Source organism: Microcaecilia unicolor, chromosome 1 (genome assembly GCF_901765095.1).
Source record: "Microcaecilia unicolor chromosome 1, aMicUni1.1, whole genome shotgun sequence".
NCBI classification, from domain to species: Eukaryota; Metazoa; Chordata; class Amphibia; order Gymnophiona; family Siphonopidae; genus Microcaecilia; species Microcaecilia unicolor.
The window spans coordinates 622,195,030-622,222,374 of NC_044031.1; the positions used below are offsets into that span (position 1 = coordinate 622,195,030).

General features: G+C 44.1%; 1 protein-coding gene across 4 annotated transcripts in view; it reads left to right on the plus strand.

Annotated features, from left to right (window-relative positions):
* Window positions 1-27,345, plus strand: part of NRBP2 (nuclear receptor binding protein 2) — a 247,184-nt gene that overhangs the window by 200,261 nt on the left and 19,578 nt on the right. For all 4 annotated transcript variants that reach the window (XM_030220357.1, XM_030220367.1, XM_030220360.1 and 1 more), the window contains exons 10-15: window positions 954-1,049; window positions 2,923-3,055; window positions 14,655-14,757; window positions 17,623-17,673; window positions 19,359-19,494; window positions 26,947-27,000. In XM_030220357.1, coding sequence (XP_030076217.1) covers window positions 954-1,049; window positions 2,923-3,055; window positions 14,655-14,757; window positions 17,623-17,673; window positions 19,359-19,494; window positions 26,947-27,000 — 573 coding nt within the window. The remainder of the gene's footprint in view (window positions 1-953; window positions 1,050-2,922; window positions 3,056-14,654; window positions 14,758-17,622; window positions 17,674-19,358; window positions 19,495-26,946; window positions 27,001-27,345) is intronic.

Genomic DNA, 27,345 nt, shown 5'->3' on the forward strand with positions numbered 1-27,345 from the left:
GCCAGGCTGGCAAAACCTGCCCAGTTGCCTGGCCGTGTCCTCAAAATGAGGACATGTCCTAGTAAAATCGGACATGTGGTAACCCTATGCAGGGCAGCGGCAAGACAGCGAGGTAGAAGCAGGAAAGTTGAAAGAAGACAACAGAGAGAGATGAAGAGATACACAGGTAGCGGGGCAAAGAGCAGGCAGTGTAATGCGATTAACACATTAAAAAGTTTTAATGTGAGTTAAAATTTTAACGCATTAAAAATGTGTTAAATGTGCAGCCCTACCAAAAAAAGAATGTTAAAAATAGGTCTATAATTTCCAGTATCCCCAGGATCAAGGCCAAAATTTGTGTCTTCTGTATACTGTTCAGTTTAAGCGGTATATTAAAATTAATAAACATAAATATTTTGGCCTCCCTGCTCCTAAACTGCCCCTTTCCAGCAGTAGGAGGTAATGTAGAATGGACATGCCTATCCATCAGAAATTTGGAGGCCAGTATTATGGGTCCTGCAAGTAGGAGTTTCAAGTCCTCAAAAGGAGTCCAGGGAGCAGGAGTGACTGTGGTTACCCACAGGGGGCACTGCATAGCCAGGAAGGCTGCATCTTAGATCTTTGAGGGCAATTTTCAAAGCCATATCCATAAGTAAAACAGTACTTTACATCGACAGAACTGCACTGTTATAAAATTGTCATCACTTTTCCCACATACTTTTACCCGCTATAGAGGGAGGTATTCCAGGGGGCGGGGTTTAAAATTATGTGCATAAGTTTTGCATTGTCATTTTCTGGAGTAATTTTCAAAGTGGAAATACACTCATATGTTCAAATCCCCCAATCCACCTGCTTTGGCAACACATGTAAATTGTCGTGCCAATAAAGTTCTCTGAATCTGAATGTACTGTGTACCTAACCATAGGAAAGCTGCTTGCAACATTGGTTTTAGCCCAGTTTTGATTTGTTCACAGATGGCAGTCTTGGAGATTCAGTGTAATGGGGATTCTCGAGTCTCTCAACAAGCTATAACTCAAGCAGCACAGTCTGTGGAAGATGAAAACATGAGGGTAAGTGATTACAGAGTCACACAAAAGAGTGACCACCAAGGTCTGACACACACAGCTGCCAAGGGGGTCAGCCTCCCAAGCGGGAGATTTAGGGCCCGCCCATAGCTCCACCTAATCTGCCCATAGCTCCTCCTAGAACTACCCACAGTTCTGCCCTGGCACAGCCTCCCTTTCCAGCGACAGTGGGAGATACCTTGTAAAACATTATTTCCTGCTGCCACGAGACCAGCGGCAGCAGGAGATGACGTTTAATGAAGCCATTTCCTGCTGTCCCTGGAAATGGAGCTGTTCAGCGGGAGATCCTGGCATTCTGGCGGGAGATGACTCACAAAAGCAGGAGTCTCGGGTGGGAGTGCGAGAGATGACTCAGAAAAGCGGGACTTGGCAGATCTGGACACACAGGAAAGCGGAGGATGACAGACACTGTGAGGCACAGCAGTGGGAGTGACACAGATCTAAACTGAATAAAATGCAATCTTGTGATGTCACACTGTTCCCCAGATTGCCTGCCGCTCAACAGCTATGTTATGTCACACCATCCCAGAGTTCAATGCTGCTTTCAGGGTTTGAAATATCAAATTATCGCGGTAAGGGCATGCGGATTACAGGCTCTGTGATGTCATACTATCCCCCATGTTCCCTACTGCTCATAGTCTTTGTGATGTCATAGTGTGAAGTCAGACTATCCCCAGATCTACCTGCTGTTCCCAGGCTCTGTGATGTCACACTAACCCAGTAGTTCCTGCACATCATAGGCTCTGTGATGTCACACCCTCTGCAGAATTCAGTCTCAGTTGAACGCTCTGTGATGTCACAGTATGATGTCAAACTGTCCTCACACTTACCTGCTGTTCCTAGGCTCTGTGATATCACACTAATCCAGGAGTTCCTGCACATCATAGGCTCTGTGATGTCATATTCCAGAATTCACTATTCAGTCTCAGTTGCATGCTCTGTGGTGTCACATTAGAGGGTGACAGAATTTCAGTTTCAGTTTTGGCTGTGCAACCGGCCCAGAATCCGAGTTCAGGTTTTGGCCAAAACTTCCAGGGCATTTTCAGCCAAACCTCCCTACCATCACCACCTCTCCGCCACTGCACACATCCTCCCTTCCACCTCAACCCTCACCCCCCCCCCCCCTCCCCGCCACTGCCAGCACCTAATGTAGCTTCTCTTCCTCCCTTCTGGACCCACCCATCAGCCAGCTCCCCCCTGCCCAGGCCTATCTTAGGCGATCTGGTGGTCTAGTGGTCTAATCGGAGAAAAAGCAATTCACAGTAACTCTCACCCCAGCCATCTTGAGATTGGAGCCAGTATGGACAGGAGCAATTTACAGTCACTCTAGCCTATACCAACTCCAATCCCAAGATGGCCACTGAAACTGCCGCTGAAGGTCATGGTGGCCATTTTGGTGGTGGAAATGGCCAGGGTGAGAGCAACTGTGAATCGTTCTTGCCCTGGTTTGGCCATTAGACCACCAGGGCGCCTAAGGTAGGGATGGGGGCGTGAGCTGGCTGTTGGGTGGGTCTAGGTGTGGGGAAGGGTGGCTGTGTGCAGTGGTGGTGAGGGGTGAGGCCTAGCCAGTTTCATTTTCTGCTTCGGTTTCTGCTGAAACTGAGCAGCCAATTTGTCACTGATTCGGTTTCAGCAGAAATCGACAATCCTGGGTCCAGTTGAGCTCTATGTCACACTATCACCAGGATCCTCCACGGTTCATTCTCCTTGATGTCACCTTATCAGCAGAGTTCCCTGTAAGCAGCAGCCTCTGTTATATTCTATATTGTAATTCGTGGACATATTTTCTGATGATAATTAAATGATTGCATACTGATGTTGTTCTGGGACTCTCCTGTCCTTCTGTCACTGTCTACAGGAGTTCATTCTGCAGTGTCTATCGCTGGAAGCAGACAAGAGACCAACAGCGCACAATCTCCTCTTCCACCGTGTGCTTTTTGAGGTTCATTCACTGAAGCTCCTGGCTGCTCATTGCATCCTAAACAACCAATGTAAGTCATCCATGGAATGACAATAACTCTAAAAGTGATGCTGGTGCTTGCAGAGGAAAGCAGGAAAAAGGGAGCATGAGAGAAACATCCAAATGTTTGACAAGTTCAATAAAGCACAAGAAGGGGGAAGTTCCCATAGAAAATGTAATGATGTCACCAGTGTCTCCGGTGGCTCTGCTGACAGTGGGTTGATGAGGTCATACAGGATTGTGTTGTGTCTCAGACACTGGCTAAAATAAACTTCATGAGCTCTGGTGTTCTTCATCTTCAGACTCTTGTTCTAGCTGTGTGCTGAGGTTCAAGGAAGGAGCACTTGATTACCTAGGAAGGAAAGTATGGAAAGGGCTCCAGAGAGCTCCACAAGAGAACTAGCTGAAAAACTTGAAGGTTGACAGGAGAATTTGACACATAGGCCTTGATACATTACCTCAGGTTTTTAAAGAAGGAGTTTCTGTTTGGAATCAGAGGGAGGACTGAAACTAATTTAAATGATAAAATAAAACAAATTAAATTTTTACAAGTAACCAAATTCAGTAAAACAGGATGTAAACCACAACAAAAACAAATTTAACAAATACTTTGAATAATTGATTTAATTCAGTACTTCTATTCCACCTACACCTTGGAGTTTAAAGTGGATTGCAGGAGGCATTGTGGTAAGTCAATCTAAACAGTGTGGCAAATCAAAAGGCCCTCCACGCTTCAGGAGGAGGGCCTTTTTTTTCTGTGGTAACCGGGCAGTCCTGCATGCTGCCCAGTTACTGCCGGGTTAGCACGGAAGCCCTTACCACCTCCTAAATAGGTGGCAGTAAGGGCTCCCCCAGGAAATGGCCACACAGCAAGTGGGTTCACTTACCGCAGGGCCATTTCCTTTAGAAAAACAATGCCTTTTATCTACCGCGGTAAAAGGGGGCCTCAGTGCGCAGTCAACTCGTGCGCCGACATCACCTCAGGGTCCTTTTACTGCAGCTTGGTAAAGGGGCCCTTAAGTCTCACAAAAGAAATTATACATTTACAGAGGTACCTAAGAAAAAAAGGTAGCCCTTAAAGATAAACTGCCCGATATTCAGCGCTTTTTAACCGACCTGGAATGGGCCCTAGCCACTTAAATAGCACTTAACTGGCTATCTGCAAATATTCAACGGGTGATAGCTGGTTGTCTACCGCTGAATATTCGTGGTCAGCACAGCAGATAACCAGATATATCATGCAGCTAAGTTTGGCAGCTGAATTGGGCCACCAAAATAACAGGCCTATCTTTGTCCAGTTTCAACTGAACCAGCCAGAGCCGAATATTGACTTGGCTGGTTAAATTAACCATCAAAAAATAGACCGTATATTCAATGCTGGTCACCAAAACAGCCGCCATTGAATATCCAGGCACAGCGTCGACTGCAGGAATTGGCCTGGCTAACTCCCATGGTCTGAATATTGGCCCCACAGCCTCTTTGTACATTACTAAAAACAACTTGTGCCTTTAATGCCTGGGCTTAGCCACGTTGAGATACAGTGGTGGAAATAAGTATTTGATCCCTTGCTGATTTTGTAAGTTTGCCCACTGACAAAGACATGAGCAGCCCATAATTGAAGGGTAGGTTATTGGTAACAGTGAGAGATAGCACATCACAAATTAAATCCGGAACATCACATTGTGGAAAGTATATGAATTTATTTGCATTCTGCAGAGGGAAATAAGTATTTGATCCCCCACCAACCAGTAAGAGATCTGGCCCCTACAGACCAGGTAGATGCTCCAAATCAACTCGTTACCTGCATGACAGACAGCTGTCGGCAATGGTCACCTGTATGAAAGACACCTGTCCACAGACTCAGTGAATCAGTCAGACTCTAACCTCTACAAAATGGCCAAGAGCAAGGAGCTGTCTAAGGATGTCAGGGACAAGATCATACATCTGCACAAGGCTGGAATGGGCTACAAAACCATCAGTAAGACGCTGGGCGAGAAGGAGACAACTGTTGGTGCCATAGTAAGAAAATGGAAGAAGTACAAAATGACTGTCAATCGACAAAGATCTGGGGCTCCACGCAAAATCTCACCTCGTGGGGTATCCTTGATCATGAGGAAGGTTAGAAATCAGCCTACAACTACAAGGGGGGAACTTGTCAATGATCTCAAGGCAGCTGGGACCACTGTCACCACGAAAACCATTGGTAACACATTACGACATAACGGATTGCAATCCTGCAGTGCCCGCAAGGTCCCCCTGCTCCGGAAGGCACATGTGACGGCCCGTCTGAAGTTTGCCAGTGAACACCTGGATGATGCCGAGAGTGATTGGGAGAAGGTGCTGTGGTCAGATGAGACAAAAATTGAGCTCTGTGGCATGAACTCAACTCGCCGTGTTTGGAGGAAGAGAAATGCTGCCTATGACCCAAAGAACACCGTCCCCACTGTCAAGCATGGAGGTGGAAATGTTATGTTTTGGGGGTGTTTCTCTGCTAAGGGCACAGGACTACTTCACCGCATCAATGGGAGAATGGATGGGGCCATGTACCGTACAATTCTGAGTGACAACCTCCTTCCCTCCGCCAGGGCCTTAAAAATGGGTCGTGGCTGGGTCTTCCAGCACGACAATGACCCAAAACATACAGCCAAGGCAACAAAGGAGTGGCTCAGGAAGAAGCACATTAGGGTCATGGAGTGGCCTAGCCAGTCACCAGACCTTAATCCCATTGAAAACTTATGGAGGGAGCTGAAGATGCGAGTTGCCAAGCGACAGCCCAGAACTCTTAATGATTTAGAGATGATCTGCAAAGAGGAGTGGACCAAAATTCCTCCTGACATGTGTGCAAACCTCATCATCAACTACAGAAGACGTCTGACCGCTGTGCTTGCCAACAAGGGTTTTGCCACCAAGTATTAGGTCTTGTTTGCCAGAGGGATTAAATACTTATTTCCCTCTGCAGAATGCAAATAAATTCATATACTTTCCACAATGTGATTTTCCGGATTTAATTTGTGATGTGCTATCTCTCACTGTTACCAATAACCTACCCTTCAATTATGGGCTGCTCATGTCTTTGTCAGTGGGCAAACTTACAAAATCAGCAAGGGATCAAATACTTATTTCCACCACTGTAGATCCAGATCCTCTGTCCCAAAAAGGAAATATCAACTTTCTTGAAGTACAGACTCAGAATCAGACTCAAGTTCAAGTCAAAAAACAAACTCATTAAAGGATTGGCCCTTTCCTGGACCTCAAAGTTCAAAGATTCAAGGATCACAGAGATATCCAAAGCTTATCTCTCAGAGGACTTATCTTTTTCTGGAAGAAAGTAAAGTTTATTAAATGGAAGCATCATAGAATTTAACAAATTCAATACTTCCTGCAGATATTTCCTAAAGGAGTCAACAATTTGTAGAAAGCTCAAAGATTCAAATGTCTTTGATTCTTCATCTGTTCAAGTTTCCCATAAATGATCATTTTCTCTTGAAGTAATGTATTAACGACCACTTTAGACTCCTTAACTTCTTGCTTGGTACTTTACATTGTCCTTGATGTTCTATAGCAAGGCTTTCCTGTTTCTGCACCAGCAACTCCCACAGTATTAACCAAATAGTCATTCAGTAAAACATTTCAATAAAAAAGCATCCAGTTTCACAAGCATAACCCAGATAGTCTAGAGGGTCAGTTCAGGTATCTGCATTAGAGAGTTGCACAGGGACAGAAATCTTACCCGTCCCCGCCGGAATCTTACCTATCCCCGCAAGAATTTAACCCATCCCCACCCATTCCCGCAAAAATTTAAGCTGTCCCCACTCAGTCTCACAAGAATTTAATGGTACATAAAAAAATGTTCCAGCTGGCTCTCTCAGTCTCTCTCTGGGTTTGAGCCGCAGCAGCGCAGGCAAGGAAGGAACAGAAGTTGGAACTTGGAACACTCTGGTGCACACATGTAAGATTTGTCTCTGATTCACTGGCACTGTGTGCTGAGAGGTTGTCACATGCACGTGCCAGTAGGTCAGGTGACATCTGATTCTTGTGCCTGTGTCAGAGCTGAGGTCTACACATCAGCCCAGGAGCAGAGAGGATCAACAGTAACATAGTAAGTGACGGCAGATAAAAACCTGAACGGTCCATCCAGTCTGCCCAATAGTCACACTCATTATCAATTTATAATTAAATCAACAATGAATGTGTTATTATATATTTGATTATGGTCTTTCTTTGATGTTTCTGGGTCATGGACCATAGAAGTCCACCCGGCCTTATTCTTACAGTGGGGGAAATAAGTATTTGATCCCTTGCTGATTTTGTAAGTTTGCCCACTGACAAAGACATGAGCAGCCCATAATTGAAGGGTAGGTTATTGGTAACAGTGAGAGATAGCACATCACAAATTAAATCCGGAAAATCACATTGTGGAAAGTATATGAATTTATTTGCATTCTGCAGAGGGAAATAAGTATTTGATCCCCCACCAACCAGTAAGAGATCTGGCCCCTACAGACCAGGTAGATGCTCCAAATCAACTCGTTACCTGCATGACAGACAGCTGTCGGCAATGGTCACCTGTATGAAAGACACCTGTCCACAGACTCAGTGAATCAGTCAGACTCTAACCTCTACAAAATGGCCAAGAGCAAGGAGCTGTCTAAGGATGTCAGGGACAAGATCATACATCTGCACAAGGCTGGAATGGGCTACAAAACCATCAGTAAGACGCTGGGCGAGAAGGAGACAACTGTTGGTGCCATAGTAAGAAAATGGAAGAAGTACAAAATGACTGTCAATCGACAAAGATCTGGGGCTCCACGCAAAATCTCACCTCGTGGGGTATCCTTGATCATGAGGAAGGTTAGAAATCAGCCTACAACTACAAGGGGGGAACTTGTCAATGATCTCAAGGCAGCTGGGACCACTGTCACCACGAAAACCATTGGTAACACATTACGACATAACGGATTGCAATCCTGCAGTGCCCGCAAGGTCCCCCTGCTCCGGAAGGCACATGTGACGGCCCGTCTGAAGTTTGCCAGTGAACACCTGGATGATGCCGAGAGTGATTGGGAGAAGGTGCTGTGGTCAGATGAGACAAAAATTGAGCTCTTTGGCATGAACTCAACTCGCCGTGTTTGGAGGAAGAGAAATGCTGCCTATGACCCAAAGAACACCGTCCCCACTGTCAAGCATGGAGGTGGAAATGTTATGTTTTGGGGGTGTTTCTCTGCTAAGGGCACAGGACTACTTCACCGCATCAATGGGAGAATGGATGGGGCCATGTACCGTACAATTCTGAGTGACAACCTCCTTCCCTCCGCCAGGGCCTTAAAAATGGGTCGTGGCTGGGTCTTCCAGCACGACAATGACCCAAAACATACAGCCAAGGCAACAAAGGAGTGGCTCAGGAAGAAGCACATTAGGGTCATGGAGTGGCCTAGCCAGTCACCAGACCTTAATCCCATTGAAAACTTATGGAGGGAGCTGAAGCTGCGAGTTGCCAAGCGACAGCCCAGAACTCTTAATGATTTAGAGATGATCTGCAAAGAGGAGTGGACCAAAATTCCTCCTGACATGTGTGCAAACCTCATCATCAACTACAGAAGACGTCTGACCGCTGTGCTTGCCAACAAGAGTTTTGCCACCAAGTATTAGGTCTTGTTTGCCAGAGGGATTAAATACTTATTTCCCTCTGCAGAATGCAAATAAATTCATATACTTTCCACAATGTGATTTTCCGGATTTAATTTGTGATGTGCTATCTCTCACTGTTACCAATAACCTACCCTTCAATTATGGGCTGCTCATGTCTTTGTCAGTGGGCAAACTTACAAAATCAGCAAGGGATCAAATACTTATTTCCCCCACTGTATGTCCAACTGCTGGAGTTGCCATTGAAGCCCACTCCAGCCTATTTGTCTTCTCATTTGCGGGACACAGACTGCAAAAGTCTGTCCAGCACTGTCCTCATGTTCCAGCCACTAAAGTTGCTGTCTAAGCCCTTTCCAGCCCATCCTAAACCAGATTGCCATACATGAGACACAGACCATATAAGTTTGCCCGGTATCGGCCCTAGTTAATCACAGCCAGAGTCGCCATCTAAGTGTCACTTGACACATCCACACACATGCAGCCATTTAAGTTTAGGTTTTTTATAACTTCCATTTTCTAATTAGAGATACTCTGTGTTCATTCCATGCCTTTTTGAATTCCGTCACCATCTGTGTCTCTACCACCTCCTTAACAGAGACTTTCTGCATCTGTGCTGTTAAAAGCAAGAAGGAGGAGACAGAACTCAAGAACTTGGTACTCAGTAGGTGAGAGGCTGGCGCAAGTGCAGTGTACACTTCCATGGGAACCCTGCAGGAATTGTTTCTGTTTCCATGGGAACCCCACAGGAATTGTTTCCATCCCCACAGGAACCCCATAGGAATTGCTTCCGTCCCCATGAGATCCCCGCAGGAATTGCTTCTGTCTCCATGGGATCCCTGCAAGAATTGCTTCTGTCCCTGTTGGAACCTCGTTCCTGTGCAAGTCTCTAATCTACATAGATGAAACCAAGCGTAAGACTCATCCAGCAAAGCTGCAGTGCTCACCACATCAGGTCACTCTCCTGCACAACCACAGAAAAGTTTTCTTCACCGTGGGGTTAGGCAGTTCTCCACAGAGGAATTGAACATTGGGGGTCCTTCCATGCTAGCCTGAGCCATTCATACGATGTTCCCTTCCCCTTCCACAGCATGCTGTCACACCAGTGAGGTCAAGTGATCTCATGGGCTAATCGAGATCTCACTCTCAAGCAGCCCCAACACTCCATCTCCAGTGGCCGCAGCAAGAGACATACCAAATACCCTTGGGGGGGAGGGGGTTCTGGGCATACCTGTCATTGCTTGTTTGTTGCATGGCTGAGTCATAAGTTTTCAAAACAACAGCGCCGCCATTGATGCCATAGGGAAATTGCGAAAAAGTTAATGTTAAACAACAGGGTTCAGCAGCACACCAAGCAGCAAGCCAGAATCATGTCGCCATCTTGATTCCTTCCCCCACATGGGATGTTTAATAACCCTGAGCTGCCTGAAGAACCCTTGATCAGAGACAAGGCCAGCCCAGGAGCTACAAGGAGAAGGAAGAAGACTGAGAGGAAACTCACCTCTTAACTGACCAGGTGGTAGATGTCTGAATAGGCTCCCAGCTGAGGTGGTAAAAACCAAACTGACAGAATTCAAACAGGTTTTGGACAGATATAGAGGGCAATGGGAAAAAGCATAGAAGACAATGGCTTGGAAGACCCCCCTGCTTCTTTCTGATGTACTCAAAAGTCTTCTGATTACCATTGTACTATCCCATACTGTTCTAATGTGTGTCAGTACCTTCAAAACAGCTCTGAAGTCCCAGCTTACCCACCTGCCTTTACAGCAGAAAATAGAAGTGCATCCCCACCTGAAACATCAAACCTCACTATTACTGAAAAGATTTAGCTGATTAAAGTGAGCATACAAGTGCAAATACGTTACACAGCAAACCAGAAATGATATGCAAACACATTTATGCATACAAGTTTCAGATGATCAGCTTAGAAGTCTGTGAGGTGAGGAGGTGGTGAAACGAGATAAAGACATACTGATCAATTTTTAGTTGGCAATGGCAGTGTGTTTTTAAACACTAACCATCACCCAATAAGTTAGACATGAATATTCAATGCAAGGCCATGTCCAGACCCCAGCACTGAATATCCAGGTCTGACTGGACTACTGCTGGCCGCTCACACTTATGTAGGTCCTGGCCATAAGATACTTAAGTGGGTCCTGGCTGATTATTGGCTGGGACTCACATAAGTGCCTCTGTTAGTTTCTTTATTTCACTATGTACATCCCTGATGGTCCAGGAGGAGTATCCGGGCAGCAGCGATTCCCACTTGCTCCTGCCCCCAGTGGCTAATATACTACAATGGCTACCGCAGGCTCTACTGGTAGTCTTGTGGTACTATCACTAGAGGTCAGCATTCCTCATGCTTGCGTTGTAGGAGTTGTACCTGCCACACAATGAGCGCTACTTTAATTTAATTTAACTTTAGCATTTATAATCCACTTCACCATCAAGTTCTAGGCGGAAAACAATCAGTCTAAAAAAATACAATCTTAAGACTTTCACGTAATCCAAGTACAATTAATTCAACATATAGTAATGTAGGATCCAAACAAAGTTCAGTTTTCAAGAACAGAAATTAATATCCAAAGTGCTTTTGTAAAAGCCAAGTTTTCACTGAGCATTGTCTGTTGTCAGTCTAGTTTCCTGAGGTAGAGAATTCCAACGTTCTGCTCCTCTTCCAAGTATAGGCGTATCATATTCAATATCTGAAGCCCACTTTGGTTGATATAATTGGGCAAAATCTTGTAGGTAAGCAGGGGCTAAACCATTTAGAATTTTAAAGATCCGAGTTAGAAGTTTAAATTTGAGCCTGGCTTTACAGGGGAGCGGGCAGCATTTTCAAACCAATGGCCTTCCCCTATTTTGCCATTGTATGTTCCACAATCTGTAATCTTATTTAATTGTTCCTCTGGAAGACTCTGATAAACAATATTACAATAGTCTAAAATTGTTATTACCATTGCTTGCAGAATAATCTAACAATATTTAGGTTCTAAGAAATGTATAATACGATGCAGCATTTTCAATTAAAAAAAAAAGATTTACAAACTACATTATTTATTTGTGAAGACATTGTCAGGCCTGAGTCTATCCAGACCCCTAATAACTTAATTTCCTCTTGGAGAGATATCCCAACTCCTGCTAATTTAGGGAGTAATTCCAATATATTTTGTGATACATTCCTTACCCACAATATATTTGTCGTCATAAGTACTTAAGTATTGCCATACTGGGACAGACCAAAGGTCAATAAAGCCCAGCATCCTGTTTCCAACAGTGGCCAATCCAGGTCACCTAGCAAGATCCCAAAAAAGTACAAAACATTTTATACTGCTTATCCCAGAAATAGTGGATTTTCCCCAAATCAAAATGTAATAATAGTCTATGGACTTTTCCTTTAGGAAGCCGTCCAAACCTTTTTTAAACTCCGCTAAGCTAACCGCCTTTACCACATTCTCCGGCAATGAATTCCAGAGTTTAATTACACGTTGAGTGAAGAAAGATTTCTCCAATTTGTTTTAAATGTACTACTTTGTAGCTTCATCGCATGCCCCCTAGTCTTAGTATTTCTGGAAAGCATAAACAAACACTTCACATCTACCTGTTCAACTCCACTCATTATTTTATAGACCTCTATCATATCTCCCCTCAGCCGCCTTTTCTCCAAGCTGAAGAGCCCTAGCTGCTTTAGCCTTTCCTCATAGGGAAGTCGTCCCATCCCCTTTATCATTTTCGTCGCCCTTCTCTGCACCTTTTCTAATTCCACTATATCTGTTTTGAGATGCAGCAACCAGAATAGAACAAAAAAGATTTATTTTCAAATCCAAGGAGCAAAACCGGGACATAGAACCTCAAAACCCTCTTTCATAAGAGAATAAACTGACATCAAGGTATTCCAAGGGAACAAAAGAACAATATCATCTGCATAAGAGAAATATCTGATTCTAAAGGTTCTAAAACCTTTCTCATATCCCTAAGATAGAATTTAAAAAGTATGGGGGGGGGGGGGGGAATGGCAATCCTTGTGGAACACAAAAATAAGCTTAGTGTGTCCACACCAGAAAGATAACAAATATAACACTAAGTGGACCTGTAGTTCACTGAAATATATTTTAAAAGAGGAAAAGGTCTCAGATGTCACTGGATCACTCTGCCCTAATCGATGATCAAGGGTCAGAAAAAAATAATCACTGAGGGCCATTGAATAAGTGGGTTTCAGATAAGTGTCACTGCAACATTTTGCTAGCTGTTAATTGAATGCTATTTGGATTGATTGGTCACTCCTTTTGATTTAATTTTAGAAAAATATTTAAAAAAATAATGAAATAGTATGTCTAGAAAATTAAAATAAGGATGGAGGGGGGTTTTGGTCAATGATTAAAACAGCCACTAAGGGGGTCTTTTACTATGCCGTGGTAGCATTTTTAGCTGACAGTAAACGCAGAGATACCCATTATATTCCTACGGGTGTTTCAGAGTTTACTGCCAGCTGATTTCTACCATGAGCTAAAAATGCTACCGTGGCTTCGTAAAAGACTCCCTAAGTGATTATTTTTTTCTGACCCTTGATCATTGTAATTATTAGGGCAGAGTGATCCAGTGACATCTGAGACCTTTTCCTCCTTTAAAAGATATTTCAGTGAACTAAAGGTCCACTTAGTTTTATAGATCCTTGTGGAACCCCATATTTCATAGCCCATGACTACGAAAGATGTTTCTGCCAAAGCATCTGGACAGAACTATGTTTCAAAACTCTGGTGAACCATGTTAAAACACCACCAGCAACGCCCATCTCAGAGAGCATCGCCAGCATGGTTGCGTTCTAGGGGATTGTACCTTCTGCACAGAGCGGATTACTTTCCCCATGATTTCTTAGAAGTGCAAAGATCATTGTATAGCTGAAGTGCTCTCTGCTTGGCTTTCATCCTCTTGCCTTTTACAGATTCATTCCTTTTTGAATTCCTTCACTATTTTTGCTTCCAGCTGTTAATATGGGCCCTGGGAAACATGCTGGACATGACATAAGGCCATATATGAAGCTGAACAATAGCTTGAATATCTGTGCTAGGCCTCAGTAGGTTAAAGGGTCAAATGAAAAAAGTGCTTGCAATTGTCATTTGCAGAAAATGCTGTTATGATTTACTGGAACAGCTGAAGTGACAGATGTTCTGTTAATAGAACCATGTGGCATGAGATAAGGAAATTGGTGTCAGTTGCAAACAGTTTTAATAAGGAACTGAAATGTGAATTTATGAGAATGGGTTATAAACTCTGCACAGTTTTAGGGGAATATGGAAGTAGGGGAACAGGTAAGCAGAAACTGTGGTTTTAGAGTGCAAATGAGAATGACCCTGAATAATCAGAAATAAGGTGATTTACTGTAAATTGTTAGATTAAGTTTGCTGATAACATGGAAACTCAGTACTAATAAACAGAAAAACAGATGGACGAAAGAAGAAGTTTAAAATCTACTTTGAGGAAGAACGAAAAGGCGGGGTTAACTACGTAATCCTAATAGACCTAATGTAACAAAAATCATATATAAGTAACAGCTGTAAGCTTTAGTAAAACAGAGATGTATTACTGAGAATTCACGTCTTGTGACCAGTGTACCACTCTCTATGAGAAAAAGCCTGAGGCCTGTTCAATTTGATTTACCTTGATTTGCTGTACTACCTATTCTGATATAGACATTATACTCTTGATTGGTAAGTTTTGAATAAATGCTTATTCTCATATTACTAAACAAGCCTTCTGAGTCTGTCTCTTCTAATAGTAAGTTATAATGCATTCTAATGGCTACAGTGGTGGACATGTTAGCACCTAGGTAGAATTGTGTTTTATTTACCTGTAAGAAGAGCAGACAGGTTGGAGTCTTACCATACACAACACTCAGAATATACAATTTAGTAATTTTCCTAGAGGTCCCCTTAGAAAGATAGTAATGATCTGGTCCCTTAACTTGTCTTTTATCTGTGTTTCTGTAGATTTAATACCCGAGAGTTGGTTGGAGGAAAGAACTAAAGTGATTGATCAGAATACTATCATTGCAGAGATAAGAAGAAAACACAAGCCAGCGATAGTGTGGAGGTGAGTGGCTAAGAAATATGCAAATCAGTCTGCATATCTATATTAATAATTCTCACCTGGAAAAAATTCTGAAGCTCACTCTGTGGGAGGGAAACAGTGAAGGCTAAGCTGTCAGCTCACTCACGCTCACTCATACACCACTCACTGTCACTCATAGGCACGCCCTCAGCCATGCCCCTTCTGGACATAATTCGCGACCCCAATGTTCGAAATGAAGCCTACAAACCGGAAGTGTGAGGCGCCAGAGATATCCTTTTTGCCCATGGCTCAAAACCGGAACTCTGAGGCGTCCTGTGGCCCGCCCTCGCGTCAGAACATCATGACGACGAGGGTGGAGCACAGTCCACGGGCACACGCGATCTCACCCTGCCCCTCGGCGGCCATGTTGGTGGCTCAGACTGGACCCGCATCACACAGCGCGCAAGTGCCTGGAGAAGGCTTCCAGCCCAGCTGGGTCGCTAGGCGGCGGTGCCAGGTGGGTCGCTAACCACGGGACAGCTGAGTTGCTGACGATGCGTGCGGATGGGGTGCCGGCGCTGGAAACACGATCTCCCCATGCCTGCACGGGGCTTGGGGGATAGCTGGGTCGCTCACGATGCGTGCGGATGGCTGGGGAGGCTGCACGCGCCAGCCCCAATGAGGATCGCTGCACACCAAAACAGGCAGTTGGGGGACATCTGCGTCGCTCATGATGGGTGCCGATGGCTGGGAAGGCTGCACACGCCGGGAGACATGAGCGTCCCTGCACACCACGACCTTGCTAGCGCCCGTTTCATCTCTCCCAGAAACGGGCATTTTTTACTAGTGTTTTACATAAGACTTGACTGCCAGATTCTTTAGCAGGTATTGGTCTAGCTCTGATGTGTTCTGCAATGGCTCAGTCAGGGACATTCTAAAAAGTAATGTATGAACAGTTACACACATATATCATTAAAATAATAGACTATACGCTCATTTGTCTGCATATATATGCAGACATGCCAAAACACCACCCAAACACTATTTTGTACTGCACAGCGGCGGGGGGCGGCAGTGAAAGCAGCCAGGCTCAGCTCGCCTCCACCTTTCCCTTCCTGCTCAGTGTCACGCTCTCACGGAAAGAGGAAATTACGTCAGAGGAGGGCGGGACGTTGAAAGGGAAGGGAGGCGAGCCAAGCCTGGTTGCTTTCACTGCCGCCCACCGCCGCTGTGGCTTGAGGTAAAATAAAAGTTTTAAAGGCAGGGCGGCAAGAAGGAAAAGAGGGCTGTTGTGGGAAGCTGAGGGCGGGCAGGTGAAGATTGTGAGGATCGACAGCTGCCCGAGTCTCCCGACAGTGGTAAGCATGGCTTGTGGTGCCCTCCAGAGGTCGGCGCCCTCCTGTCATGTTTACCGCACTTACCAGGTTGCGCCGGCCCTATTGACTGGAGGAGGGAAGAGACAGAAACCAGATTGGTGGGGGTAGTGGAACAGAGGAGGAGAGACGTACCCACAGATGGAGAGAAGGAGTTATACCAGACCACTAGGGGGCATGGGATAGAGATGGAATGTGGGGTATGGGAGGAAGGGAAGAGAGAGGGAACTGACAAGGCACAGACATGAGATGCTGGGCATGGAGTAGAGACAGGTACACAGGTCAATGCTGGATAAAGGGTGGATAGGGACACTAAGAGGGCAGATGCTGATCAGGGACGCAGAGAGAAGATGGATGACAGACATGGAGAGAGAACGTAAGCCACATTGAGCCTGCAAATAGGTGGGAAAATGTGGGATACAAATGCTACAAAATAAATAAATAAATAAGAAATGTCAAATGGACAAGAGATCCAGGAAAAGCAGATGAGACACGGACCAAACTGAATTGAAAAATAAAGTGTTGAGACCACAAAAGTAGAAAAACAAATAGATTTTGAATTTATCAGTTGGAACATGTCAGTTTTGGGAAATATGTATCTCTGATATCTTGCATTCCATTTCTGTTTCTCTGGTATTGCTATATATGCAGATTCTGACTCCTTTGAGTTTTCCAGTTCAGATTTTTGCCTTCATATTTCTTACTAGTCTGTGATTCCTTGTTTTGTATTTGTTGATGGCCTGTCTGTGTTTTGCACTTGTGAGCAAGGTGCATTATTCTGCTAGCATGTAGTTTCTGTGTAGAGATCTGTAGCGGTCCCATTTGTTCTATTTTCTCACTAGATAGTGTATTGGGGTTTTAGGGTCAGGTTTAATATTTACTATAATGTTGCAGTGCAGCCTTTTCATAGATGAAGTTGTTTCTCTTTGCGTCTTAGGAGTCAGTGCTGTTATGGTAGAGTAAGGTTCTGAGTGTGTTTTTGCACAAGTTTGCTACCTGTAAATATGTTGTGATTTTGTCTTTAGTAAAATATGTCTTTTTGGGAACCTGTGCACGTGACTTCTTTTTTGGCTACTTAGGGTATCTCCAGTGTTGCCTCTCCATATTGATAAGTTAGAGTAATGGAGGAATTGTAAAGTAATTTGCCCACATACCTGGACCTTTTTGTAGTTAATTAATGTTTTTCCTTTATTCTTTTCTATTACGAGAATTGGAACTCCTAATTGTAGTGGATTTAACTAGAAATTATTCAGTTAATTTTCATTGCTTAATACTAGGTTTCCCACGATTGCATTGTGCTTATTTGAATTATTTTTTCTGTACAAAAGTTTTGCTTGATTTTGTCTTTATTTGAAATTTCATAAATAAAAATGTTTCAACACAGATTGTCAACAAGGGGGTGGGGTAGGCAGGGGCAAGGGGCCCAACTGAACCAGTCTGCACAGGGCCCCACAATTGCTAAGACTGGCCCTGCATGCCTCCCTCTCTCGTGCTTATCACATTGGGTTTTTTTTTCTTTTTTTCTGGCTTCCAGATACTCCCAAGTGTTGTCTCTAGAGCTGGACAAATTCCTGGATGATGTCAGGTGAGGAAAACCGAGCCAGCCAGAAGTTGTCTCAGAAATGAAGAAAAATCTTGGCTGTCTCTGCAGACATATGGGAATGGGACTTATATACCGCCTTTCTGAGGTTTTTCCAACTACATTCAAAGCGGTTTACATATTATATACAGGTACTTATTTGTACCTGGGACAATAGAGGGTTAAGTGACTTGCCCAGAGTCACAAGGAGCTGCAGTGGGAATCAAACCCAGTTCCCCAGGATCAGAGTCCGCTGCACTTACCACTAGGCTACTCCTCCACTCAGAACTGTGAGGGAGGTTCAGGCTATCCCCACAGCAGGGGTCTTACACCTGGAGAGGAGAGTCTATTTTCTTCTCTTTTTAAACATGACCATATTGGAGCGGTCCTCACAGACGTTTTAAAGCTGGGTGAGAGCTCCCTCCCAGAGTTTCTGTTTAGGGATGTCTCAGACAAGAGAGGGAGAACCAGCTATCTCCACAGAGGAGTATGAGTCACGGGGGGAGATGTAGCTGTCCCTTCAAGGGATGTCTCGGGGGATGGAGATCCTGGCTTGATATTCAAAGTGATTTAATCAAAAATGGCTTCTGGCAGGTTAAATCACTAGTTCGGGGCTAACCAGTCATATTCAGTGGAATATAACCGGTTAGCGCCACTGAAAATGTCTGGTTAGCAGCCAACTGGCTATTTTGAGGGTGTTCTGGTAGCGGAGTCTGCACTTAACCAGCCAAGCTAACCACATAAATAGGACTGCATAAAAGTTAACCCTATCTTAATGCAGTTCGCCATTGCCAGTTAACCACTTTAACCAGCTATGGTTTTTGTGGGCTCTGTAAACCCGGAAATTCAATGTCCATAGCCTGGACAGCAAAAAAACTAAGCGCTACCAGCTGAATGTCAATCCCTTAGATTTTAACATTTCCATATCGACTGAGAATCCCGTAATCAAGCAAGCACAACTGCAGGCAAGAATTCACCTAAATGAGCATCTTAGGAGGACACAGATCTGAGCATTGTCCATGTAGCAATAAACCACAGATCCAAAGGAACAAATTAACTTCCGTAAAGGGCTTGAAAAAATGTTAAAGAGGATAGTGATGAGCCCTGTGGGACTCCACAAACCAGTCTATGAGTAGCAGAATAGTTCCTATTGGTATTCATCCTAAAGTTTGGTTCTTCAAAAAAGGAGTACATTCATTGAAGCTATTTCTAGAGCATTCAATTTGGTCGACTGAGATATCGCACCGAACAGATGTCTAGACTTGAGCCTAAAGAAATTACTTTCTTTAGGCTCAAGTCTAGACATCTGTTCGGTGCGATATCCCAGTCGACCAAATTGAATGCTCTAGAAATAGCTTCAATGAATAATTAAAATGGATCCAATCCTATCCAGGGAGTAGTAAATATAATCCATAACTGCAAGAAATACTATACTAGAACCTGGCGTAAACTGAGCGGGATAACAGTCCAACCTATAAATATCCTCTACAAACTTCCCTAGCTGGGTACAAACGTATTTTTGCACCAACTTCCCTAATTGGCATTAAGCCTGTAGTTCTTACAGGCAACCTCTCTCTCTCTCATGTGGTTAAGATAAACAAAAAGAAATAATTTACAGATAGTACAAATAACCTGTGAGGTCTATGTATTTCTGTCATTGCCCCTCACTGGCAGTTTTTGTCCTCACACAGAAATGGGATCTATCCCCTCATGAACTTTGCATCATCTCGTCCACACATCCTCTCGCGTGGTTTCTCCCTGAACCAAGAGGAGATCCAGCACACCAAGACCCCGACCCCAGAGCCTGTGGAAGTGGAAACCAGAAAGGTAATATGACTCTGCCCTCAGAAAAAGAAATCCATCTCATAAGAACAGCCATACTGGATCAGACCAGTATCTAGCCTAGTATCCTGCTTCCAACAGTGGCCAATCTAGGTCACAAGTACCTGGCAGAAACCCTATTAGTGACAACATTCCGTGCTACCTATCCCAGCGTATTGTCTACAATGACACCTAGATCTTTAACTTGAGTGCTGACTCCTAAGGTGGACACCAGCATCAGGTAACTATGATTCGGATTATTCTTCCTAATGTGCATTACTTTGCATTTATCCACATTAAATTTCATCTGCCCTTTGGGTGCCTAGTCTTCCAGTTTCGTATGGTCTTCCTGCAATTTTTCACAATCTGCATGTGTTTTAATAATCTTGAATAGTTTTGTGTCAGCTGCAAATTTAATCACCTCACTCATCGTTCCGATTTCCAAATCATTTATTGATGTGTTAAAGAACACTGGTCCCAGTACAGATTCCTGCAGCACTCCACTATTCACCCTCATCCATTGAGAAAAATGGCCATTTAACCCTACCCTCTGTTTTCTGTCCAATAACCAATTCCTAATCCACAAAAGGACATTGTCTCCTATCTCATGACTTTTTAATTTTCCCAGGAGTCTCTCATGAGGTACTTTGTCAAAAGCTTTCTGAAAATCCAGATACACTACATTAACCAGCTCATCTTTATCCAGATGTTTACTTACGCCTTCAAAGAAATGAAGCAAATTGGTGAGGCAAGACTTCCCTCGGCTGAACCCATGCTGACTCTGTGTTAAACTGTTCGTGAGCCCTTGCACCCAGGCTGAGGCTTAGGAAGGACCTTGGCCAAGGCCTAGGGTGGACCAAACAGGCGCTAAGCAAAACTCCATCCACAAAACCCTGCACACTCAGGACAAACAACTAGCACCACCAGAAAAGGGACCTAGATCACTCAGGTGGGCCTCACGGCTGAACAGGAACCGAGTCACACACTGGAGAAGGGAAAAAGAACAACAAGGAGTCCCAAAAGGGACTGGCGCACATGCAACGCACACAGCACTAGCTAGTGACACAAGGGAAGGGTGACAGACAAGAAGCTGTCAGGTACAAGCTACGACCAGGGGAAGAGAAAGTCAAGGACAGAATGGGACACAGGCTCAATAAGAGCGAAGCTCCACAGGAACACTCTAGGCCATAACATACAGCGCACACAAATACACTAGGCTGTGCCACACAGCACCCAAAGGAAAAGGGAAGTCTCCTAAACGAATATACAAGGCTGTGCTACACAGCACTCAAGGAGAAGGGAAACCACTATAGGAATACACAGGACTGTGCCACTCAGCACTCAAGGGTCAAGGGAATCCACACACAAGAGTACGCAAGGAAGTACCACAGAGTCAGATAACAGATATTAGAGACAAAGGGAAAAGCAAGCAAACAGGAAAGGCTGCCTTTACAAACACCAAACAGATAAGGGCAATGTTCACAAGAATCAGGAGACAAGCACAGCAGACAAAGCGTAAAAGCAGGCTAAAGGGAAGGGCTGCTAAACACAAGTCAGGGAGAAGCAGGCTTACACTGCATTTAAAGGATAAAAGCTAACAAAGGGGAAAGCAAACAACATTCTTACCAGAACTCAGTCAGCACACAGAGACAGAGCAACAGAGCACCCACAGGTGCAGGGAAGCAAGGTAATCAGGGAAAGCAGCTTAGGTAGGGAAACAAACAAGCATACGCTGGGAACAACCAGCACACAGAGACAGAGCAAAAGAGCACCCACAGGTGCAGGGAAGTAAGGTAATCAGGGAAAGCAGCTTAGCTAGGGAAACAAACAAGCATACGCTGGAAACAACCAGCACACAGAGAAGCTACGAGCAATGAGAGGAGTAAACAAACTCACACGAAAGCATGGTGTGCTACAAGCACAGACAGAGAGAGGGTAACAGGCTTCAGCTGACAGGGATCAAACACTAAAGCATGGATTGTAGGGAAAGGTAGGTTTAAATAGGTCTGATTTCTGACATCTGCTGCCTCAGATGTCAGCTCAATCCCTAACAGGCCAATCAGAGGCGAGTCCCAGTAATTCCCCTGCCTGTCTAGCAGAATCATAACACTGTCCCATTAAACCATGTTTGTCTATGTGTTCCGCAATTTTTTTTCCACTATTTTCCCTGGCACTGAAGTCAGACTTACTGGTCTGTAATTTCCCGGATCACCCCTGGAACCCTTTTTTAAAATCGGCATTACATTGTGACCTGGCTTGGCCACTGTTGGAAAACAGGATACTGGGCTAGATGGACCATTGGTCTTACGCAGTATGGCTACTCTTATGTTCTGTTGGCCGCCCTCCAATCTTCAGGTACTACGGACAATTTTAACGACATGTTACAGATCACTAACATCAGATCAGCAATTTCATGTTTGAGTTCTTTTAATACCCTGGGGTGTATGCCATTTAGTCCAGGTGATTTATCACTCTTTGATTTGACTCAGTACGTCTTCCAGGCTCACCAAGATTTCTTTCAGTTCCTCCACATCTTCACCTTGAAAACCTGCCTATTTTCATTCCTGTTGCAATCCATTTCATCTCGCACATTCAGGGAACAATACTCAGTGAGGTGATTGCTGCATAGAGTAAGTGGAGGACTTATATGCTTATCTGTATGCAGATTTTCAGCTGGGCTGTCCATGTAAGTATATGACTACTGAACATGTGGTCAGACTTCAGTGGATAAGATCTCTCTTTTAGTTAAGACAACTACTTATATGTCCTACTTAAACAGCTGAATATCACCACTATATGGTTTAGTTTTAATTTCTCCAGGACAAGCAGGATATCATCTTCTCACATGTGGGCGATGTCACTTGACGACGTCCTGCATGGGAGTAGCTCTTCAGCTATGAAAAACCTTTTGAGAGACTTACTCCACATGCACGTGCACCTTTCCACCTGCCGCTGTCTCATATGATCTAGCCAGCAGCTATTTTTCTGTGGAGCATAACAGTTGCACTCTTCTGGTGCTCCCTGTCAGCATCTGCTTTATTTATTGAGACATTTTCTGCCACCATTTACATTTCTCACTTGTGTAAGTCCGTCGCTGCCGTTATCTGTTTCCGCATACAGTTCAAACTCCACTTATTGACTTACAGGTGCATTCACTCTGCAGCTCCTCAGTACCTCTCCACTCTTACCTCTCCCTACACTGGGTAAATGTCTCTTATCTGCACCCTTCTCCTCCACCGCTAACTCCACACTTTGTTCCCTTTATCTTGCTGCATCATATGCCTGGAATAGACTTTGTGAGCTGGTACATCAAGCTCCATCTCTGGCCGTCTTCAAATCTAGGCTAAAAGCCCACCTTTTTGATTCTGCTTTTAACTCCTAGCCCTTACTCACTTCATCAGTACCCATGTTTTATCATTCCCACTTGAGTAATTCCCTTATCTCTTATTTGTCCTGTTTGTCTGTCCTAATTAGATTGTAAGCTCTGTTGAGCAGGGACTGTCTCTTCATGTTCAAGTGTACATCTAGTAGCACTATAGAAATGATAAGTAGTAGTAGTAGTATTTAAATAGAGGGGCAATCTCAGTAATCGCTTTTACAGTGACCCAATGCTGTAATGACACAGCAATTAGTTTTTTTGGAGCATTTCTAAGTTTCCTTTCTTTTATCATCGGCCCTCTCCTGGCCTCAGTAGGCCTTGGCCATCCATTTGGGAATTTTCATTATTGAGTTGTTTGATTTTGCTGTGGCTATTTTTACAGACATGTTCCAGAAAAAGGTTCCCAGTGGCTTTAAAAAGCATTCCTGGTGCAAGAGCAGTATATCCATTATGGACGTCTATTCTTGGTGCCTGCAATTTCTGGGACCTGATTATGATCCCTCTTACTATCTTCTGTTCTCACATTGGTCAAAGAGGGGTATCCATAGTCGTGAAAAGCAGTGTAAACACATTTTTTGTGCCAGTAAGTCCACACCGCCAACATCAGCATTGGAAGCATCAGTCTCCGTGTTCCCCAAGCTATAGTGTATCACCCACCCTTGATTTTGAGCATCAATAGAGCTCATCGGTATCCATCATTATCCATTCCCCTGCAAAGAAAGAAGAATTCATACTCATCTTCATCAGCGCCAAGGGACAAGGATGCTGGATGTCAGGCAGAGGCCAGGGTATACCTGCTTGGACCCCTTCAGAGCATGGTGCTGACAGCACCAAGGCATTGAGATCCCAGTATCCTCGAAGCACCCCCAATGTGAGGATCACTCATCCTGAAGTGGTATCAGAGGGAGTATGATAGCCTCCACAGAATCAACGACCTAGTTCCCGATTCACTCTAGGAGACTTAGAAGAATATGACCACTCTGACTGTAATGCCTCCACCTTTATCAATGGCAGCCTTGAGGAGCAGCTTCTGAAGAATTTTGGAGAATGGATGGAGTGCTTTCTTTCTCAGCTTGAGGCTGCTGTTTTGGCACCATTGATGCCAAAGATCGAAGCAATATAATCAGTGCTCAAGACCTGTGCACTGCCTTCAAGGGAAACATTGACACCAAAGGAGCTTGGAGTCAATGCAAATAGCACTGTTATTGATCTCCAATACATCGAGAGAAGAAGCTTTGCCAGCACACCAGAGGTCCTCGGTGCCTTGATGTCCTTAGCCCAGGCCTGACCAAAAAGTCAGTTCAAGGCAGGCAGAGACTTATGAATAATTTTATAAGTTGGAATCAGAGCACGCCTTGAGATCTTAAAATAGCCAATAGTCTTTTTGGAGAAGGAGTCCATTGGCCTCCCATTAGATTCCTCCCCACCACATAAGAGATGTAAATCTCCACCAGAGGAGCTCTTGTTCACAGAGTTTATCAGGATGATGGCTAAGGCACAGGAGGAATCTAGGGCAGAAACATTGGAATTCCTCCAATTCCTCGACCTTTCTTAAGGAAGCTGTGACAGTGCCTGTTCACAATATCCTGAGGGAAGTACAGATGAGAATGTGTGAGCCCCCCTCTCTTTACCTCCTGTTAATAAGAAGGCCAACTCTATGTATAGAGTTCCAAAAGGCTCTGGGATTCGAGAAGCTACATCTTCCTCGCCATTCCTTGGTGATCGAATCTGCTCTCAAAAGAGCCATGGATATAAAAACGTACTCATCGGCATTCCCAAGGAGAGAAGTGAGGATTTTGGAGTCTTTTGGGAAAAAATTCTTCTAGAATGCTATGCTGACATCCAGCATAGCATCCTACCAGCGTTTCACGTGTATGTACCTGCAGAACATTGTGCTCAGTGTAGTGGAGTTTACTGAACTGTCCCGCAGGAGGCCAGTGAACTCTTTGAGCTTGTAACCGAGGGAAAGGAGTGCTGAAAATACATGATCTATGCAACCTATAACATTTTCAATATGGCATCCAGAGCCTCTTCAGTGAAGTTTGGCACCAGCAAGCCAGAAGTGCAGGAAAGGCGTGCTGACATGCTGATAGGTTCTGAAAATTGTCTGGGAAGATTGCTGTCTGCAATTAGAGAATATTTCTCCAAATTGCCCACCAAGAGCATCATAGTTAAACTTTTAGCATCAGGAATTGCTTACCAAACAACTCTTTTCCCTCTTACAGGCCATGACTCTGTTGTATCATGGGAAAGAAGAAAGGGTTTTTTTTTTATTATTATTCCAAGTACATACAGATACTTCCAGGTCACATGAGGTATCTGAGTTTCATTATACGGAAACACCACTTCCAATATCGCATACAGCTCTTTGACCTCTGGTCAGCACCAAGATTATTCACAAAACACCTAGCAGTCATTGCAGCATCTCTATGTAGGTTAGGGGTGCACGTTTCCCTATTTGGATGATTGGCTGCTCAAGAGCACATTAGAGGAAGGTGCAAAAGAATCAATACATGTGACTATGAAGAAACAGTGTGTTTTAAGCCTGTAAAAGTATTAGATATTTTCCTGTTTTAATTATGTCCTGAAGTGTATTTCTTCTATTTGGCCAGCAGCTGTTGTTTCTTTGCTGTAAAGCTATTATAGGGAACTGAATGTTCTTTTTCTTTAACACAAGCAGGAAGCAAGCAGCAGTATACTTTTACAATTTGTTGACTGGGCTCTGATTGGCCTGGAGTTTAAAAAACTACCCAGTAGTACTGGCTGTTGCTTCAGTCTTAGCCCTGGAGAAAAGAGAGACAGATCTCTTTGCTGAGGCTTGGTGAATATATGTCCTGATCTCCCCAGGTACTTTCTAGGAAGTATGCAAATGTTTAGTTAGTGTTATAATTGATCCATATTTCAGTTACATGTTATTGTTTGCTAATTGCACTATTTTGTTCCACTGTTTGATTTTTAAAAGACAATAAACAATATTTAGTTTATTGCCTGTCTGAACTGATAAAGAATCCTGGTGGTTTGTGTGTTGGGTCTGTGAGTGCTTTCTGGGAACTGTGGGGACCACTAGGAGTGTGGCCCCAGTAACCTAGAAATCACTGGGGATAATTTGAGAGCGGGAGACTTGTCCAGAGGTGGTTGTGACCCAGTCAGTGGGAGGAGGGTGCTAGTGTAGAGCACAAGTGGCAGGGGCAGGCGGACCTCAGCTGTGCTGAGGACCCTCTAAGTGGCCGTGGGGTAACCCCAGGTGGGTGGCTAGGCATTTTGTGACTATTTAAGCACCAGATCTGTGAGGGTTTGTTGTAAACTAACCCAAGTCACAATTAAGCTTTTCACAAAAATTGGAATCTATAGACAGCTTGAATCTGCATTTCTTCTGCAACAGCAGATCTTAATTCTCATATCAATAGTAGCAGAAATGCACCAGAGTCTGCAGGTATCCATCAGTCAGATGTTGAGGATGCTGGGCCACATTGCCTCCACAGTTCATATAACTCCCATGGCACACCCCTGAACAACAAACAAAGTGTAATCGGCCAAGCTTTGTGGACCTGTCCACCCACTGGTCACAAACCACAGGGAACCTTCAGGACATCATATCTGACACCACTCCACTCAGGTTTCGCTGTAATGGTAGATTGTATAATCTAATTCACGAAAAAGAATCCCCTTTAAAATTCCTCAAATTGAAAAGGTAGTGACAACAGATGTGTCCAACCTGAGAAGGAGAGCTCATGTACATGGGCTCCTCAACCAGCGTCTATGATTTGGCACATGGTTATGCAGTATTCATGCATAGATCTCCTGAATTTTGGATACTCTGGAATTGATTCATTATTATTACAGTATTCTTGTGTTGATCCTCTGGATTTGGGACCTCTGGTGCCGAATTCCTAAGGAAAATACTTTTGGGATTGGTACTCGGTGCTTGGTAATTCTGCAGCTCCTCTGTTATTTGTATGGGGTAAGTATGTGTGCTTAAAGCAGCTAAAATTTATTAGGGAAGAGCAATATTTGCATTGGTTGAGCAGATGGCATTCTTTGTTACCATGGTAACTTATTTCTCTGTCTTTGCTTTCCAGGTAATCCAGATGCAGTGTAACATGGAAGAGACTGAAGACACCAAACGCTGGCATGTAAGATTTTATTTATTGCTATAAGCATACATATGATGACTAAGGGATCTGTAAATGCTTTAAGTAAAACAAACCTCAACTACCACCGTATGGCACACTCACCCACTGACTGGCTTTCTCTGAACCGGTTACCATAGTTACTGTTTCCAGAATTGCTCCACCTATGGCCCTTGACATAGTCATACCGAGACTCAGTGAGAGGGAAGGATCTAGAGCCAATCTGAGGAGACCTTAGAATGTTTTGCAACTGATAGTGAAAAATTTGTATTTTCTGAACAGTCACAGCAACCAACTAATTAGTTGTCTGCTCTGCTTGCAATAACACAACATCATAGATCACAAAGC